Source organism: Tachysurus vachellii, chromosome 16 (assembly GCF_030014155.1).
Source record: "Tachysurus vachellii isolate PV-2020 chromosome 16, HZAU_Pvac_v1, whole genome shotgun sequence".
In the NCBI taxonomy this organism is placed as follows: Eukaryota; Metazoa; Chordata; class Actinopteri; order Siluriformes; family Bagridae; genus Tachysurus; species Tachysurus vachellii.
The window spans coordinates 8,550,450-8,568,749 of NC_083475.1; the positions used below are offsets into that span (position 1 = coordinate 8,550,450).

General features: G+C 41.1%; 1 protein-coding gene across 1 annotated transcript in view; it reads left to right on the forward strand.

Moving 5' to 3' along the window:
- plxnb2a.1 (plexin b2a, tandem duplicate 1) overlaps positions 1-18,300 on the forward strand; it is a 93,934-nt gene that overhangs the window by 55,963 nt on the left and 19,671 nt on the right. Inside the window, exons 3-11 of the mRNA XM_060889040.1 lie at positions 12,573-13,687; positions 14,548-14,739; positions 14,870-14,995; positions 15,100-15,200; positions 15,858-15,984; positions 16,820-16,973; positions 17,375-17,486; positions 17,585-17,693; positions 18,122-18,223. Coding sequence (XP_060745023.1) covers positions 12,575-13,687; positions 14,548-14,739; positions 14,870-14,995; positions 15,100-15,200; positions 15,858-15,984; positions 16,820-16,973; positions 17,375-17,486; positions 17,585-17,693; positions 18,122-18,223 — 2,136 coding nt within the window. The 5' untranslated portion in view covers positions 12,573-12,574. The remainder of the gene's footprint in view (positions 1-12,572; positions 13,688-14,547; positions 14,740-14,869; positions 14,996-15,099; positions 15,201-15,857; positions 15,985-16,819; positions 16,974-17,374; positions 17,487-17,584; positions 17,694-18,121; positions 18,224-18,300) is intronic.

Below are 18,300 nucleotides of genomic sequence, written 5' to 3' on the forward strand. Positions count from 1 at the left end.
AGTGCATTTATTTATTTGTTTGTTTATTGCATTGTTTGTAACGTTTCTCTTGTTGCTGTGAATCTATTTATATATTATTTAAGGAAATGAAAATGTCCTTCAGTGGTCTAGACGACTGCATTTGCCTCTGGGTTTCGGCTGGTTAGCAAGTTACAGCCAGTTTCCTTTGCTTCCACATCTCTAATATTGAACCAGCTTGTGAAAAGCTGCACAACACCACAGCATAGTGATCAGTTTGTGTCTAAAAGTTTGTGTCCTCCACATGTTAATGTATAAATAATATATATCTTGGTCGAGATCTTCAGCAGTTAAAATGGAAATGTAGGCTAATTCTCGAATGTGAGTAAAAGTAAACATCGTACTGCATGAACACAGGTCCGGACAGCTGAGTCACTGGCTATTTTCAAGCGGCGGTTGAAGACCTACTTATTCATGGAACACTTCAACTAGCACTTCTTTCCTTATCGTTTGCATTTTAAAAAAAAACAAAAAAAACACCTTTGACACTTTTCATTGTAACTCTGAACAAATGTTTTAAACTCATGGTACTGTATCTTAAGTATGTAACCTAGTGAGCCAGCATTAATGTATTCAATGTTAGAGATTTAAGCACTTATGTACGTCGCTCTGGATAAGGGCGTCTACCAAATGCTGTAAATGTAAACATTAAGCTTTTGCACATTTGAGCTTTCTTAATAATTCATTAGCAAAACTAATGACTAAATTTTAACCATTCATAAGAGCTGAGCTAATTCATTGTGATAAATATTCAGACATAAATAAACAGAATTTTTAATCTTTAAACCCTTGCTGCTATGGGAATGTTTAATAACCCTGTGGGAATTAATTCATGATGTAATGAATACAAATGTAAGCAGCTAGCAGCTTTACCAAACGTGGTTACAGCTAGCAGCTTTACCAAACGTGTTTACAGCTAGCAGCTTTACCAAACGTGGTTACAGCTAGCAGCTTTACCAAACATGGTTACAGCTAGCAGCTTTACCAAACGTGTTTACAGCTAGCAGCTTTACCAAACGTGTTTACAGCTAGCAGCTTTACCAAACGTGGTTACAGCTAGCAGCTTTACCAAACGTGGTTACAGCTAGCAGCTTTACCAAACGTGTTTACAGCTAGCAGCTTTACCAAACGTGGTTACAGCTAGCAGCTTTACCAAACGTGGTTACAGCTAGCAGCTTTACCAAACGTGGTTACAGCTAGCAGCTTTACCAAACGTGGTTACAGCTAGCAGCTTTACCAAACGTGTTTACAGCTAGCAGCTTTACCAAACGTGTTTACAGCTAGCAGCTTTACCGAACGTGGTTACAGCTAGCAGCTTTACCGAACGTGGTTACAGCTAGCAGCTTTACCGAACGTGGTTACAGCTAGCAGCTTTACCGAACGTGGTTACAGCTAGCAGCTTTACCGAACGTGGTTACAGCTAGCAGCTTTACCGAACGTGGTTACAGCTAGCAGCTTTACCGAACGTGGTTACAGCTAGCAGCTTTACCGAACGTGGTTACAGCTAGCAGCTTTACCGAACGTGGTTACAGCTAGCAGCTTTACCGAACGTGGTTACAGCTAGCAGCTTTACCGAACGTGGTTACAGCTAGCAGCTTTACCGAACGTGGTTACAGCTAGCAGCTTTACCGAACGTGGTTACAGCTAGCAGCTTTACCGAACGTGGTTACAGCTAGCAGCTTTACCGAACGTGGTTACAGCTAGCAGCTTTACCGAACGTGGTTACAGCTAGCAGCTTTACCGAACGTGGTTACAGCTAGCAGCTTTACCGAACGTGGTTACAGCTAGCAGCTTTACCGAACGTATTTGGACGGTTCTTTAGATAGCAGAATGCTGCTATTTTTAACTCCAGCCTCCAGACAGACAACATCTCATTAAAGTATGGGCAAGAACGCTCATCATGCCTTGCAGACGCCACTCAAGTGTGACTCCATGCTGGTCCTTTATTTGCGGGAGGTGTAATTAAACCTAGGTGATGCAGATGGGGTGTGCTGCGTCAACTGATGGGTGGTGCTGATCTTTGCTCAAAGACTAATTACCCCAGTGTGAAGTTCCATTTAACACTGATATGGGGGAAAATTAAAAAAAAAAAAGAACTTGGAAAAAAAAAAGAACTTGACATTGACAGTAATTTGAAAGTCAAAATGAAATGCAAGGGTTAAGACTCATATATACGTTTCCTTTAGAAATTTGCTTGAGGTAGAGTATTCAGGTTCAGTAACACTCACTCACATGACACATCTTCCAAAGACGTGCTTAAGTACAGTGCACACTCTACCTTTCCTGTCGCTGTTTTTACCCAATGTAAACACCTATTCGTTGATTGATAAACAAACTGATTTTTTTGTCTTTTGTTTATTACTTCAGCCCTTCTGGTGAGACCATTTAAAGCGAAATGCACATTTTTACCTTATTTTCTTAAAGGCACATTACTATGAGCTATGGAATCTGCATTGGTTCTGTTCTGTGCTTTACTGCAATTGGATTGTTAACATAAATATCTTGTAAGTATCATTTAAAAACAAACTCTGAGCTCAGGCCACACTTTATAATTCTAATGTGAATAACTCCCCCCGGGAATGTGCTGTTCATTTGCTGGTGGCAATGTAGAATGCTGACTGTGTTTATCAGACTTGAGCAAGACTGAAACCAACAGCTACTATTTTAGGGAGGACTGCATCAGGTTGGTTCTGTTTTCTATTTCTGGTTTGGATTTACATAAAAAAAACGCCGATGTCAGGAATTGGACGGCGTTGACTCAGCCGTACATGGCTGACTGTAACAAGCCGAAAACCGGTCAACTTATTGTTCTCTGACGAGGGTGTAAAAGGTCAGGAGGAAATGGACCGGTGGAAATGCTGGTACTTGAGTACTGATAGTGTTATTTGTTTAAATGACTTTTAGGCTGTTCATACATGGGTGTGGTGTTTTATGTTGTCATCAAGAGCTTTAGAGTTTCCTGATGTACCGTCGATCTGTTGTGGGTCAGATACTCATGAGCATACATGCATCACATGCTCGAAGGTTCTTAAGCCATCAGCTGAACCTGTCTAGCCACCCTAGAGTTCCCATGAATTAACAGGTGCTACATCATTACAGTATTTCAGGCGTGACTCTATTCACTGTTACATTTCTAAGAACAGAGGCAGGTTTGATGAGTCAGAACAGCTCTTCTTTAAGCATGTGTTTACTTCCACTTCTATAGAATGTTAAGCAAGTGCAAATCTCCCACATGAATAAAGCATGATGGAAACAGGAAATAACTTAAACTAATGCAGATAAACCAAGGCTACAGTAGTCTGTGCTGAGAGGAAATCTTGGCTAATCTCATCTGAGGGAGTGTAATCTCTTGCTTTCTTTGTTTTTGAAGAAACGTATTCAGATTAGTCCTTATTCATACAGTATGCTCTTGTCTTTCTTTGGAAAAACTGTCTGTCAGAAATCTCACGCCATTGTCACTGTCGTTATAATGCAATCTCGTACACACCTGCGCACGCACACACACGGATTCGCAGCGACTGTGCATTCCTGTGGTTTATGATAATCACAGAAACTGACTTATTCCTACTCTGTAACAAAACCTTGACGCTACTTTGCCACTTTTTAGTGTATGGTTTAAGTGCTGAGCATTCGGGTACAACTATGCACGTTTTCTTATAGTTAGTAAGCGAATCAACGAAGGTTACAGTTCTTAGGCGTAAAAAAGCTCAGATGTCCATTTTTTAGTATGTCACTTTTCATTTTATTAAAGCTTTAACTGTGTAAAGTGAGTCGATAGAGTCACAAGAAAACAGGCGCTATTGAACATTACTCTTAAATAAGTACATTCGGCATCCTTTACAAATTGTATTCATTATGATTACACACACACAAAAAAAAACAACAGGCCAAAACAGAAGTGCACTTAATCTTAGTTCACATCAAAGGTAATATTAAAATAGTAATGATGAGTATTCATATAACATACAGTATCTGTTAAAAGGGATGTTTTGATACCTTTTGATGTCTGGTGTTTTCTGCTTCTTGTCGATATCGAGATCAATACTGATACTGAAACAAGAAACTTAGCAATGATATTTGATTTATTTCTGTTTATTTGACTCTGGTTTAAATGGCAGCCATGAAGCACACAGGTGCCTCTGCGTGCACTTTAAGGATGCAACACTCATCATTATAATATGTTTGTAACTCCTGCTGCTGCTGTTTTAGGTTTAAGCTTTATGTTTTATTGGTTTACATTTAAGAAGCTGATGTTCCCCCTCTTGTTTCAGTCTGCTATGCTGTGATTGTTGTTGTTATTCCTGAAATATATTGAGAGAAACTGTTCGTCAACGCTGCAGCGTATACTAGACTTACATTACATGTATTACTGGGACATTGGCATCAGAGCAGATCAGACTGGTAGCAGAGTTCGTATTTGTTTTAGTATTACTACGAGTTTAACTTTAGTACTTACTCTGTTAATTTGCTTTATTGTGTTTTTTTTTTTTTTTTGCTGAGTTTCTGTTCACACACAAACACGTGCAGATCTGCCCTCACACTCTGAATGTGCATGCTTGATGCACATGCAGTCTCATGGCCAGGACATTTATCAGGGATGTTTGTGAAGGGGGAAGGAATTGTGGAATGAATTTGAGAGATAAGACCCAAAAGGCAAATGACACAGAGGGGAAAGAGCAAGAGGCTGTAACTCCTCTCAGGATGATGAAACGAGCACTTCATTGTGTGTGTGTGTGTGTGTGTGTGTGTGTGTGTGTGTGTGTGTGTGTGTGTGTGTGTGTTTGTGACACATAGGACTCATTGTGTCTTTCTGCCACAAGATGGAAAAAACAAATACACTATGTGCTGGAATAGGTACGATAAGACAAGATAATACCATGATAAAAGTCAGGCAACACACACACACACACACAAACCATTTCACAACACAAACATGGCTTCTTATCTCAGCAGGAGATACATATTTTTAACATGAACATTTTTTGCAGTGTGGCAAACAAAAGTAATGTTTAAGTTTAAAAAATCCCTCACACTGTTAACCACGCTCAATTTGTACAGTCTGTCAGAGTGAAACACTGAAACACAGAGCGAATATGGACGGTTTGAATTGACTACAACCTAAACCTAGCTGTCATAGAGGCCTTATATCTGTTTTGGCTTTGTAAGTGTTGCCATGGAAACCACCAAAATCTCCAAGTCTGAAAAAATCAACGGAGCTGAGTGGATAATTACCATCATTCTGACGGAGGTGAAAACGGTTTGGTGATTGGTGATATGTACTCAGTGCGTGTGCACACACACAAACACACACACACACACTTCAACATTATATGAGCATATTGGAGCATAAAGGGAGAGACGTTTGCTTTGAGGTAGCTTAACAGATCACGTGATCAGTTATACATGCTACAGAATCAAGTCAGTCTGAACTGAGCAGAGGGAAGAAATGGATCGTGTATTTATTCAACAGTCAACAGTATAAAGGAACACAATGCAGCTATCTGAAAATTGTGGTGTTAAAATCCACTAATTTACAGACGGTGCTGTTTAGGCCACAAACAACAAGTAAAAGTAAAAGAACGAGTCTTGTAGCATCAATGCTGTCTGTATAGTGGTTGTGGAATATCTGTCGCTTTCGATTTTAATTCTGTTTTAAATGTGATTTAAATCATAGTGTCTCTTCCTTCCAGTAATCCAGGTTTAGTGGAGTACACACTCAGGGATGTGCGCACAAGCATATATATTACACACATAATTATGTAAAGAAATACTCACCTATGTATCCGGATGCATACACACACACACACACACACACAGAGAAAGAGAGAGGGTGAACAGTACCACATTAAGAGGATTTATTCCCTCTAGCCCCTTTTTTTTTTATTTATTTATACAGGTCATGCAGGACGCCGGCCATAGTAGATTATTCTTACTACCTAATATAGCAATTAGACCGTCGTGTTTGTGTTTCATATCGTTCTAATTCATTCCAGGTGTAATGTTTAATACAAGAAGAAACGGTAAGCTGTCGCTTTTGTTTTAAGCAGTGACACACTCCTTTTTTCATTCCTGGACCCATTTGTTTTCCGAATCCTCGTGTTTGTTCTCACTGCAAGTTGTTCCTCTTCCTTTTTCTTCCGTAAAATTCGCTGTGCTCTCAGTTGTGTCCGCAAGGTCACGTTCACCTTGTGTAGTCCGTGGTCTTGGTGAATAATGCAGAATGGAGCTGCTCTGTTTTATTCAGCTGCTGAAGTGGAAATGCTGCAGAATTCTCACTGCGAGTTAAACCGTGTTGAGAACGTGTCTCGTCCGTGTATATGTGGAAATATACAGCTCTTTCTTATAAGTTCTAAAGAACTTCCTTTGACTTTCAGTTTGAGTCTTTAAGAAACTGCTGATCTCTGAGATTCTGAGATTTTGTCTAGAGTTTATGCAGAACGGTGAGAGAGAAAAAAAAAAGAGGTCCACTGAGAGCATTTCTGCTGATGAACTGATTGGTTTAAGGTGACGGGAATGCCACAGAGACTCAACTAACCTCTCGGTGTAACCATGGTGACCAGAAAAGCATCTCAGAACAAACACTGGGAACCTTTTGATGTGAATGTGATGACAGCAGCAGAAGAATCTCTGCAGTCTGACTTAGCATCTTTGTTTATTACAGACGTTTAACGAAGCGGTGATGACGTGTAGCAGCAGGAGAATTCTGACTGCTTTGTGCTTCTTCATATCGCATTTATCAGTGACTTTATGTAATGTACTGTGTCTTCCTGATTGCTTCCTACTGGCCATCATGCTTAAACTGACAGCATTGGGGTTAAGAGCTTTAGGTTTATACATGTATACTGAATGAAAATGTTATTTTGTAAAAAAAAAAAAAAAGAAAAATCCAAAAGAGAATTTTTTTTTTTTGGATGTTAATCTATCTTGCCTGCAGCTATGAATAAAGGAAAACTATGGTCTAGATGTTTGCCTCTCCTGGTGGTCGGTCAATCTCAGGTTTATACGGAGGGCTCCTTCAACCCTGCAAATTAAAAAATGTCTTGTCCCATTCATTCGTTTTTCAGTTAAGGCTTCTGCTTCATGCAAACTGAAATACTGCAGCACTACACTGATACACTACACTTTACTACACAGCAGACCGCTGCTCACTGAATACTGTAGAAAGAGAAGAGGGCTGTAGTAGTGGGCTGGAGTAGTTGTGGTGGTGTTCACCCTCGCTACACTGCACAATCACTTCACCACACGTGCACAAAGGACGCCTTGTTAGCACTGTGCCGAGCCGTGCCTGGCTCTCTTTCTTTATTATTCATTTCCTCTCTCTCTCTGTCTGTCTGTCTGTCTGTGTCTCTCTCTCTCTCTCTCTCTCTCTCTCTCTCTCTGTCTCTGTCTGTCTGTCTCTCTCTCTCTCTCTCTCTCTCTCTCTCAACTCTTTCTTTTACTTTATGATTGTGCTGCCCGAGTGCTGGATATAAAGAATATCCAAGAACACTGAATAAAAAGACTTGAACAGAGCCTTTCTGTAGTTCTGAACTCTTATAAGTCTCACATCCATGCCCATGTTGACCTGAGCTGGTGACACTGGTCCTAAAATTAAAAATATTACTTTTGAGAAGGCTTTGACTGCAAAATGATGCAAAATGATGTGCGTTACTTCATAATCACACGTTCTGATGTGTATTATTGCCTGTTTTAGTTAAAAACGCCACAGATCTGATACTCACTGTCTGTCTGTTTATACCAGCAATAAATAAAATAAAAATAGGGTTGGATATCTGTGAAAACATACCAGAGATCTGAATCTATACCATGCAGTATTTATTTGTTTGTTTGGAACTCGAAATGTTTCTATACAAATGGATTTTTTTTTAAATTAATTAATTAATTAATTAATTAATAATTTTTTGCATGGAGGCAGAATTCAGTTTGACACAGTAAAGTTCAGTATTTCTTAAAAACAGCATCCGAATATTGACTAATCATCACTATTTCTGTTTCTGTGACAGTAAAGGAAAAGCGATCTGTGTCAAAAGTGCCATGGCATGTTTTATTTTGTGTGTGGTAAGCTGTTCATATCATCATGCCAGACCGCAATCAGGAAGTGAAAGGCTCAGCAGAGAGGAATTAAGAAAAGAAATTCAGTTCATTGATGCAGGCAAAACAGAACTGATAACCCACAGTCCTTCATTTATATTTGTACATCAAAAAGGATGAAGGATGAATGTAAAGTGATTTGTATAACTTACGTGAGAGGAATCTGACATTCAGAATGATCTTCTTTCTTGTTCTTTTTCTAAAGGTTAGAGATCCTGTGCTCTGTGCTCTGTAATCAGCGAGCTCTTTAACGTAGTGTGTATGCGTGTGGCTTCTTTATTTATTTATTTTTCTTCTTATTTATTGTCTTCTGTAAGTCCAGGACTGTTAGAGCTTTAGTGAAATCTTTATTTATATCCCAGGCTTATTTCCAATAACAAGGTCCTAGGAGTAATTCTCACAGATTCTCATAAACGTTCTTGACTGAGTGAGCTTTAATAAAAAGCAGTTCACTTTACAGCAAATCACAAATAACTAGGCAGATTGTAACCGGCTGAAAGTCTAATAAAAGCCTAACATGCTTGTTATCTGACCTTCAGTCTCTTGAACAAGAGTTCCAGTGCCGTTTACACTTCTCCCGTTTTGTCGTACTTGAAACTAGACATTCCTGATTTAACTTTTACTGTTTTGTTTTTTGTTTTTAACTGGAATGGTGGCAGAAAAAAATTGCCTTTGTTTGATTGGATTTTCTTTGTATTTATGAACCTGTCCTGACAGGAAGTATTAACCGCTCACATGTTGCCCTGACCTGCTAAAACCTGGATATTCAGGGAACACAAGATTATTTTCCCTCTGTTTAAACATTGCTAACTGTAACCTGGCTCGTTAGGGATCAGTGTTGTACAGTCTGTTCTACACTGAACTAGAGGATAGGCGGGAATGAGCTCTCAGACACAGCAGTGACCGAAAAGCAGAGTGTGTGTGTCTGTTTCTCTCTCTCTGTTGCTTTCCCCGTCTTTCTCAGATCTCTCCAACCCTGTGTGTGTGTGTGTGTGTGTGTGTGTGTGTGTGTGTGTGTGTGTGTGTGTGTGTGTTTCTTTGGTTCCAGTTAATGAATTTGGAGAAGTTCTCTGTATTCCAGCCCTGTGTGAAGTGGGCAAATTATGAGCTCAGCACAATAACGGGTCAAATTCAATAAGCACGCCTGCTGTTCCCCACATCCCACTTGATAGCTGTGTGTGTGTGTTTGTCCTTTCTGAGAACCAAATGTGTCTATACTGATAAAGCAGGAGATTGTGGTGACATTTGTCTGTTCAGAAAAAAAACAGATTTTGTTCTAAAAGTGCAAATTTACGCATGAAGTGTGTGTGAGAGGGTGAGTGAACATGTGGTTAGTTTATGGACACGTTATGGTTAAGATTAGTATTTAGCATATCAGTATTAAGCTGCATAATACTGTACACAGTGCAGAAAATACCTTACTGATAGGAGAGAGAGAGGGGGGGGAGAGAGAAAGAGAGAGAGAGAGAGAGAACTAAGCTGATTGGTTGGCTCGCAGGCATTATATTCCCCTCTTAATGAACTGGCCTTGTGCTTAATGAGGAAAACACAGAACACACAGCTTTTGAAACAAATGTGAGTCATTATAGGTGGAATGATCTCAAACTGTTCAAAACACTTAGAGGATAGAGGATGAGTTACAAACCCATTGCGTCAGCTTTGTTTTAGTTACTTTGAATAGTTGGATGTTTTGTGTATTGATGCAGCTCAGTGCTGCTGGGTGTTAAACATCTCTCACGCCCTTTTAGTACAACCTCACAATGTATTAATCCCAGTGAGGACAGGAATATGAGCTGCGTTTTCAGACACATGGACATGCACAAGCTAATACAGAATTTATTACAGCTTCTGGATTTAAGATGTTTTTGTTTGTCAGTTCATCAGCACTTCCTGTGTTTGAAAAGACTAATTACTGTAACCTTTGTCCTCATCCACCCCATGACTGCAACCAGCTGGAATGTGTATACACACACATAGGACAGAGGCAGTAGAGCCTCTACCCTCTACCAGTAAGTACAGTTTTTTCTCTGTTTGTTGCTCAGAAAAAGACAGGCAGACTGTGTGAGTGAGAGGGATTTTGTGTTTGTTTGTGTTGATACGAACAATAAATGTTGACCTACCACAATTTGAATGATGGGAAAAGACAGACACACACACCGCTGTCCTGGCTTTGGCATACCAAAACCACTGCAAAGTGCAGAAACTGCACCACATCAGTGATACTTCGCTTACACAAAAATCCATCTCTATACGCTGTTCATCTGTACACACACTGTCCCAGTCTCACACACAGCTTCCTTTTCACCACATTCTTCCTAAAAGGCCGTATCAGGCAACACAACCATGCACGTACATTCACACAAGAAACGGCCAAGAGTGTCAATGGTGCTGCTTCAAGCCATCTTTGTGAGAATCTTTCACCTACACCGTGTTTCATTTCACTTCCGTGTAATCAGACCTGCAGCAAATTCGTATTAAAACAAGACAAGACCAAAAGTTTACATATATAGTTGGGGATGCAATGACCTGAAGTCATCCATTCTTCTCTAATACGTGCATGTAGAAGCAGGAGGACTGAACCTCATCGGTGAATATTATAAATCCAGAACAAACGACAAGGCAGAAAGTAATCAACACTTCTAGCACAGCAATCAGCCTCACACCAACTCCCAGAATTCCTCCTAGCAGGGGGCAGATCCTGCTTTTACAATCTTCAGTAAGGCAATATGTTGATCCTGTCACCATAATCAACAGAAGGTGTGTGTGTGTGTGTATGTGTGTGTGTGTGTGAGAGAGAGAGAGAGAGAGAGAGAGAGAGAGAGGGTGAGTGTGTGTGTGTGTGTGTGATCGTGTTTTTAAAGTGTGTTTGTGTGTTTGAGAGTGTTTGTGTGGAATCTTTTGCAATCTTCAGTAAGGAAATATGTTGATCCTGTCGCCATAATCAATAGAAGGTTTGGGAATGTGTGTGTGATCGAGTGTGAATGTGTGTGTGTGTGTGTGTGATCGAGTGTGAATGTGTGTGTGATCGAGTGTGAATGTGTGTGTGATCGAGTGTGAATGTGTGTGTGATCGAGTGTGTATGTGTGTGTGGTTGAGTGTGTGTGTGGTTGAGTGTGTGTGTGGTTGAGTGTGTGTGGTTGAGTGTGTGTGTGTGGTTGAGTGTGTGTGTCTGTGTGTGTGGTTGAGTGTGTGTGTGTGTGTGTGTGTGTGTGCGGTTGAGTGTGTGTGTGTGTGTGTGTGCGGTTGAGTGTGTGTGTGTGTGTGCGGTTGAGTGTGTGTGTGCGGTTGAGTGTGTGTGTGTGTGCGGTTGAGTGTGTGTGTGTGTGCGGTTGAGTGTGTGTGTGTGTGTGCGGTTGAGTGTGTGTGTGTGTGCGGTTGAGTGTGTGTGTGTGTGCGGTTGAGTGTGTGTGTGTGCGGTTGAGTGTGTGTGTGTGTGCGGTTGAGTGTGTGTGTGTGTGCGGTTGAGTGTGTGTGTGTGTGCGGTTGAGTGTGTGTGTGTGTGTGTGGTTGAGTGTGTGTGTGTGTGTGTGGTTGAGTGTGTGTGTGTGTGTGTGTGGTTGAGTGTGTGTGTGTGTGGTTGAGTGTGTGTGGTTGAGTGTAGGTGTGTGTGTGTGTGGTTGAGTGTAGGTGTGTGTGTGTGGTCGAGTATGTGTGTGTGTGTGAGAGAGAGATCAAGTGTGTGTGTGTGATTGTGTGTGTGTGTTTGAGTGTGTGAGATGGTGTTTTTAGAGTGTGTTCGTGTGTTTGAGTGTGTGTGTGTGTGTGTGTGTGTGAGTGATTCATTATGAAGTACTGGTAGTGTAATGTAGTACTGTTCGGTACTGGGTTACACCCACAAGTGTTACAGTGACCACATACATCAGCAGTGTGTCACTGCCCTTTGCTCATTGGGTGAGGGGGGAAAATAAATCCTCTAATCTCACCTAGTGGACTTTGTACCATCTGACGCACCTTCTTTAAAGAAACCACTTCAGATGAGGATTTCTATTAGCGTGTGTCACTGAATGCTAAATATTTGACTAAAGCTAATCAAAACATGCCTGAGGTGTTCAATGGTTTCCTTACAGTCAGCTCCAGTTAATTGTTGTTCTCTGGGAAGCTCTACCTTACAGTACTACAGTGTGCACAGTAATGTCCTGCACAATAGAGGGATTTATCGTATCCATTCACATTTCAGAAAAAATGGCTGCAGCCATTGAATTTAGTGAACGATCATTTATTGAACAAAGACAAGCCTGTGTTTATTGTGTGTGCAGAACATATTAGGACTATGGGTAGAATAACCTGTGCAGTTTAAGACAGTTTAATTTAAACTGCACATTACATTGTCAGCAGATTATAACATGAACGTAAGTGTACATAACCTGACATCTGCTACTATTGGCTCTCTGTGTTGAAAAGATTTATGTCCCATATTCTCCATGTTATCTCTCTGCGTCTCATGCAATTTTATTCTCTTTTAGAAATGGCGTGGTGGTGTGTGGCGGTGCTCCTGATGCTGCTCTGTGTTGCACACGTTCACTGCGATCAGCCTCGTGCCCAGTTTTCCTCTCTCACCACCATCAACACAGTGGTCCAGGACCCTCGCACAGGCCGAATCTACCTGGGTGCCGTTGACGCTATCTACCAGCTGGACTCTAATCTAAAGAAAGAGAGTATAGCTCAGACCGGCCCCAAGAAAGACAACCCATCCTGCACTCCTCCCATCACTGCCCAGTGCGTCGATGCTGTGGAAACCCACAATATCAACAAGCTTCTGCTGGTCAACCCGGCTAATGGCACGCTGGTGGTGTGTGGCAGTATCTTTCGGGGAATCTGCTCCCTGCTCAATCTGAGTAACATTGAGCAGCAGGTGTATTACAGTGACACCAAGGGAGAGAAGACGTACGTGGTCACGCCAGACAGGTCAGTCTCAGTGGTGGGCGTGATCTCGACTTTTACCAAGGACACAAAAAATCTGAGTGTTTTCCTGGTGGGTCAGGGCTACGGCAGCTTAGACAGTGTGAAGCTGGTGAGCACGCGTCTGTTGCAAACAAACGGTGACATGGACATATTCGAGAACATTGTGGAGACCTCCACGGTGCAAGCGGGCCCATACACACAGCGCTACCAGCACAACTTCCGCTACTCTTTCAAGCACAAAGGCCATGTCTACTTTCTGTTCTCACGCATAGCAGACCTCAACGATAACCGCAAGCTCAGCTATGTGGCTCGCCTATGCGATAACGACCAGAATTACTACTCCTACCTAGAGCTTCAGCTTAACTGCAGCATTGGCACAGACAATGTCTACAACAAGGTACAAGCAGCCTACCTGACCTCGCCAGGGCAAATTCTTGCCCAGAACCTCAGCTCCAACGGCAATTTACCAGAAGACGATAAGGTGCTGTTTGCCTTGTTCAGCAAAGCCGATGGACTGGACTCAGCCCTCTGCATGTATCCTCTTAGCAGCATCAACCGCAGACTCAAAGAAGCCTTAGAATCATGCTATAAAGAAGAATACGTCAACGACAAGCCAAAGGCAGTCTTCTCTCCTTACACATCCAAAACAGAAGAGGTTTGCAAGCCCAAGAGAGATGTGAGTAAATGTGTTTGTCCTGTTTGTTCATCATGTTTTCTTTTTGTATATATATAAAGGTCAAACTTTGATGAGTGAAATGAACTTAAAATGTAGACTATATACTTTTATTTTCTCTTTGTTACATTATTTGTAATGTGTTAGTTACTCTTTTTGCAGGTGGGAAATGCCAAAGCCTTTATTAATATTTGTTACAGACTCCCTTAGAGAAAATAACTGAATGAAATGAACGTTTTTCATACAATTTCTTACCTTTGTCTGAATAACAAATGAAAAATCCACATATACATCGTGTACATGTATAACATCATGTACATCATGTACATCATCCAGATCTAAATCCCAGTGAGGAGAGAAGCACAGGAATGTACTTCTGACCTGCATGTGCCAAAATATGGTTCAACCACGTGCTAGAATGAACTGCATGGATCCTTGTTTTTTGTCCTTATTCTTTAGGGCTTCAATGGGTTTTGCTGCCTGTTTTACAAAATGATAGCATATAAAAGTATAGAATTCTAATATATAACGTGTATACAGTAGTTATAATGTATGACATGGAACAATACTAGGCTCCTGATTAGCTCAAGAGAAAAAAACATTGGGATTTAAGCTCCTCACTGGATGGTGCCACATCCATCAGTGGCCAGGATCAACCAGTTGTTGGCATCTGTGAGCTAATGTGTATAGAATAAGGTAGAAGGTAGAGCTTTCTTTGTGATGCATTGGCTGGCTTTGTCAGTCTCAGCAGAGGCATGGTGAGAGTGGAAAATGATTGAGTAGGGGGAAATTTGCAGTAAGAAATAAAATGGACGTTTCAAGACATAAATTAGAATTGTGTCTGTGCGTGTGTGTGTTTTCAGCATACGAATATATTTAACACGTTCGCCTGTGGAGCCGAGTTCTTGCCATCATCTTTAGCCACTACAGCTGATTACGCTTTAAGCGCTAGCCCTGTGTACACCAGGAAAAGCTTGCTGACATCTGTGGCAGTGTCTGTGGTGAACAACAACACTGTGGCTTTTGTGGGCACCAACATGGGAGAAGTGCTTAAGGTGATGTATTTAGCAAATCAGACAAATGACTATAAAGCTTACATGCTAATGTGAATTCTAATTCTAATGTGATTTAGCCCAGTGTTCTGTATTATTTACCATATTTGCCCTCTGAATCTTGACTATGCAGATTCATCTGACCGGTCACGTTGACGTTTATGGCAAATTTCCAGGAGACAGTGCTGATGGTCCAGCTAACAAATCCATGTTCTTTGATTCCAGCATGGACCATCTGTACATAACCACTCTGAAGAAGGTTGCTAAATAATCCACTGCCTATGATTAGACATATAGTGTACATTTGAAAAAGATCAGCACTCACTTGTTCTTTTATACATTGTGTTTCTATTATTCGTTCAGATCACTAAAGTTCCAGTGCAGGCATGTGAACAGAAGACAAACTGCCAATCGTGTGTAAATCAGAGGGATCCATACTGTGGCTGGTGTGTGCTGGAGGGCCGGTAAGTGACCAGTTGATAGCATGCATCACTAGTGAACGATCTTTGTTTACTTGGTGATAAAATCGAAATAAACGTATAACATTCAGCTGGAAACCTTTTCGCTTTTGGACCTATATGCTGATATTAATGATAAACACACAATTTTGATTGTTTTGGAAATTTTGTCAGGTTTGTTCGATGTTAAATAAATCACTCAGAATGTGCAGATGCAAATGGAGACTTTTTAAATCTCACAGGAAGTGGAAGCTCAGTGGTTCAGGCATTTGACTACTGTTCAGAAGGTTGAGTTTGAATCCGAGTACCATCAAGTTGTCACTCCTGGGCCCCTGACCAAGGCCCTTAACCCTTAAGTTGCTGTGCTGTATTAATGTAATTCGCTCTGGATAAAGGGTCTGCCAAGATGCCAGAAAAAGAAATCCTATTCACATCTGTAAGCTAGTTAGAGTTTTGAGATCAGCTAGCTAGTTAGTTATAGATTTGGACTGCAGAAGTACATAAGGGTGTTGAAAATATTTATATTTGTGCATCTTTATGAATCCTGGATTAAAATGTCAGTATCCCAGTGATATGGATCAGGAATGCTGGTTCATCTTCAGACGCCTCACCATTCAATTCCCTTTTTTTTTTTTTTTTTTTTTTTTTTTTTTGGTATTGCAGATGCACCAGAAAAAAGGACTGCAGTCGAGGAGAGGAGAAGGACGCGTGGCTGTGGAGCCCTAACCAGAAGTGCATAGATATTCAGAGTTTCGATCCTCCCAGCCTCAGCTGCAAGAAGACCAAACAGGTCAGATATGATTCATTCATTTATTCATTCATTTTCTACCGCTTATCCGAACTACCTCGGTCACGGGGAGCCTGTGCCCATCTCAGACGTCATCGGGCATCAAGGCAGGATACACCCTGGACGGAGTGCCAACCCATCACAGGGCACACACACACACACACACACACACACACACACTCTCATTCACTCATGCAATCACACACTAGAGACAATTTTCCAGAGATGCCAATCAACCTACCATGCATGTCTTTGGACCGGGGGAAGAAACCGGAGTACCCGGAGGAAACCCCCGAGGCACGGGGAGAACATTCCACTTCTAGGTAGCTCTAGTAGATCAACTTTTTCTGGAACAGTGCTAATGTTTCTTATATGGCATGGCTTTATTAGACTCAAGAGCTAATTCCTTAAAAAGAAATAGTAGTCTCCTACTACAATTGTGTATGACTTATATGACACGTGTTCACCGAAGAAGCTTTATCCACCACTAATTTACTTTACATCAGAGCAGCTGGGTGCAGTTTGGCGAAGGTTCCGTCTGTTTCGGTTGTTTTTAGAAAATCATTTCAAGGTTTCAGTCTTTGTGTGTGTTTCGAGTCTAGTGTGCATAGGGCTGCTTGTGTTCTTGAACGAACTGAATGTGGAGCTCTAATAAAGAATGTTCGCATATTCATGTCACTGTTGAATATCATTTTTGTTTCTCTTTGACAATTGGATACATATTTTTATATTAGTATCTTGTCCTGAAAGAGCCTGTGATGCCACTATATTCACCACCGAGACAGTAAATAATTCTGGTGCAATGCGTCTTTTGTCTTGTTTTAACTCTCCCATGCAGGTGAAGATTAATGTCTCGCCGCTCCCCAGCGTTGTCAACAATGAGCTGAAGTGTGTGTTCGGTGACTTTGAAAGCAAAGCTGAGATAAACAACCGTCAAGTTGTCTGTGCTTTACCAAATCCAGTGGATATTCCACCTACCCCTGAGATGCAAGGTGAGAACTCTCTGACCTCTCCTCTGGCACATTCCCCCACCTCTGCGCTACCTCAGGAAGGTTTTATTATGCTCGGGTCTTGCATTTATGTGCAAGCTGATTTTGTAGGTGTCAGGTTGTCAGATCACACCTGTAATTAGCTAGCGTAACTTAAACAACTCTCACTGCAGCCGGAGTGTTGGAGAACATTCAGTGATATTCTAATGCTGTCTTATTTTGACACCGTTCATCTCTGGAGCGTTCAAGTGACACCCTAACATATAGTATAACAGCTGCAAGACGTAGTATAAGTGACACATTGCTGTCAGTGATACCCAGTTTATAATGCAGTGAGATGGCAATTATCAGTACATAATGTTGGTCAGTAAGCTGTGTCTAATCTGTCTGGTTTGCGTCTCTAGATTACGTAGCGGTGCCTGTAAAGATCATAATGAACAGGAGCATTGAGGTAACACACGGTGAATACAAGTTCTACAACTGTGCTGCGGTCGTGAAGAACGCAGTAAATACACCGTAAGTTCCTGCGCCATTGTAAATCCACTTAGAAGTAAACATCTATGTAGTGTACAGAAATGCAGACAAACCACGTTAACCCCATTGTTGTCCTGCAGGTGCATAGCATGTGTGATGAGTCAGTGGGGCTGCCAGTGGAACACACAGGATCACACGTGCAGTGATCAGGACGAGTCTGCACAGGACAACATCATTAAACATTACGTGGTACGATGTGATTTCCATTCAACAAACTATTTCATCCCCCATTTTATTTATTTTACTAATTTATTTTATGGCTTGTCGTTTGAGGGTTAAAGCTATTGTACTGCTCAAGAATGGCAGCTTGGAAACACTGGGTTTTAAACTTTCTATTCGCTCGTTTAAAGTCTTGTTCCACCACATTTTCATCTTGTACACTTGCAGACATTTAGAGGATTGCTGGCTCAGATATTTTTGTTGATTCTCTATATTAACACCAGTACATGTCAAGCTTAGTCTAGAAAGAACTAGGAAAGTTTCCCCCATAATAGACTCTGCTACACATTCATATACCAGTCTCCATGTCTGTAGACGTAGTATTAGTATAGCAAAGGACTATATAATAAAGACTGTATGTAACTTTTTGTCTTGATCTGGTTCTCTGGTCCTTACAGCGTGATAAGTGTCCACAGTTTCAGACTCTAAAGCCACCACTCATTCCCGTGGGCTTTAAAACTCCCATCACATTTGAAGGCAAAAATCTGGACAAGTACACGGTAATGACACTTGTGTGTGATTATTCATTTCTAAAGTAAAGAATGTGAGGAAGTTTTGTATATCATGCGGAGGTAAC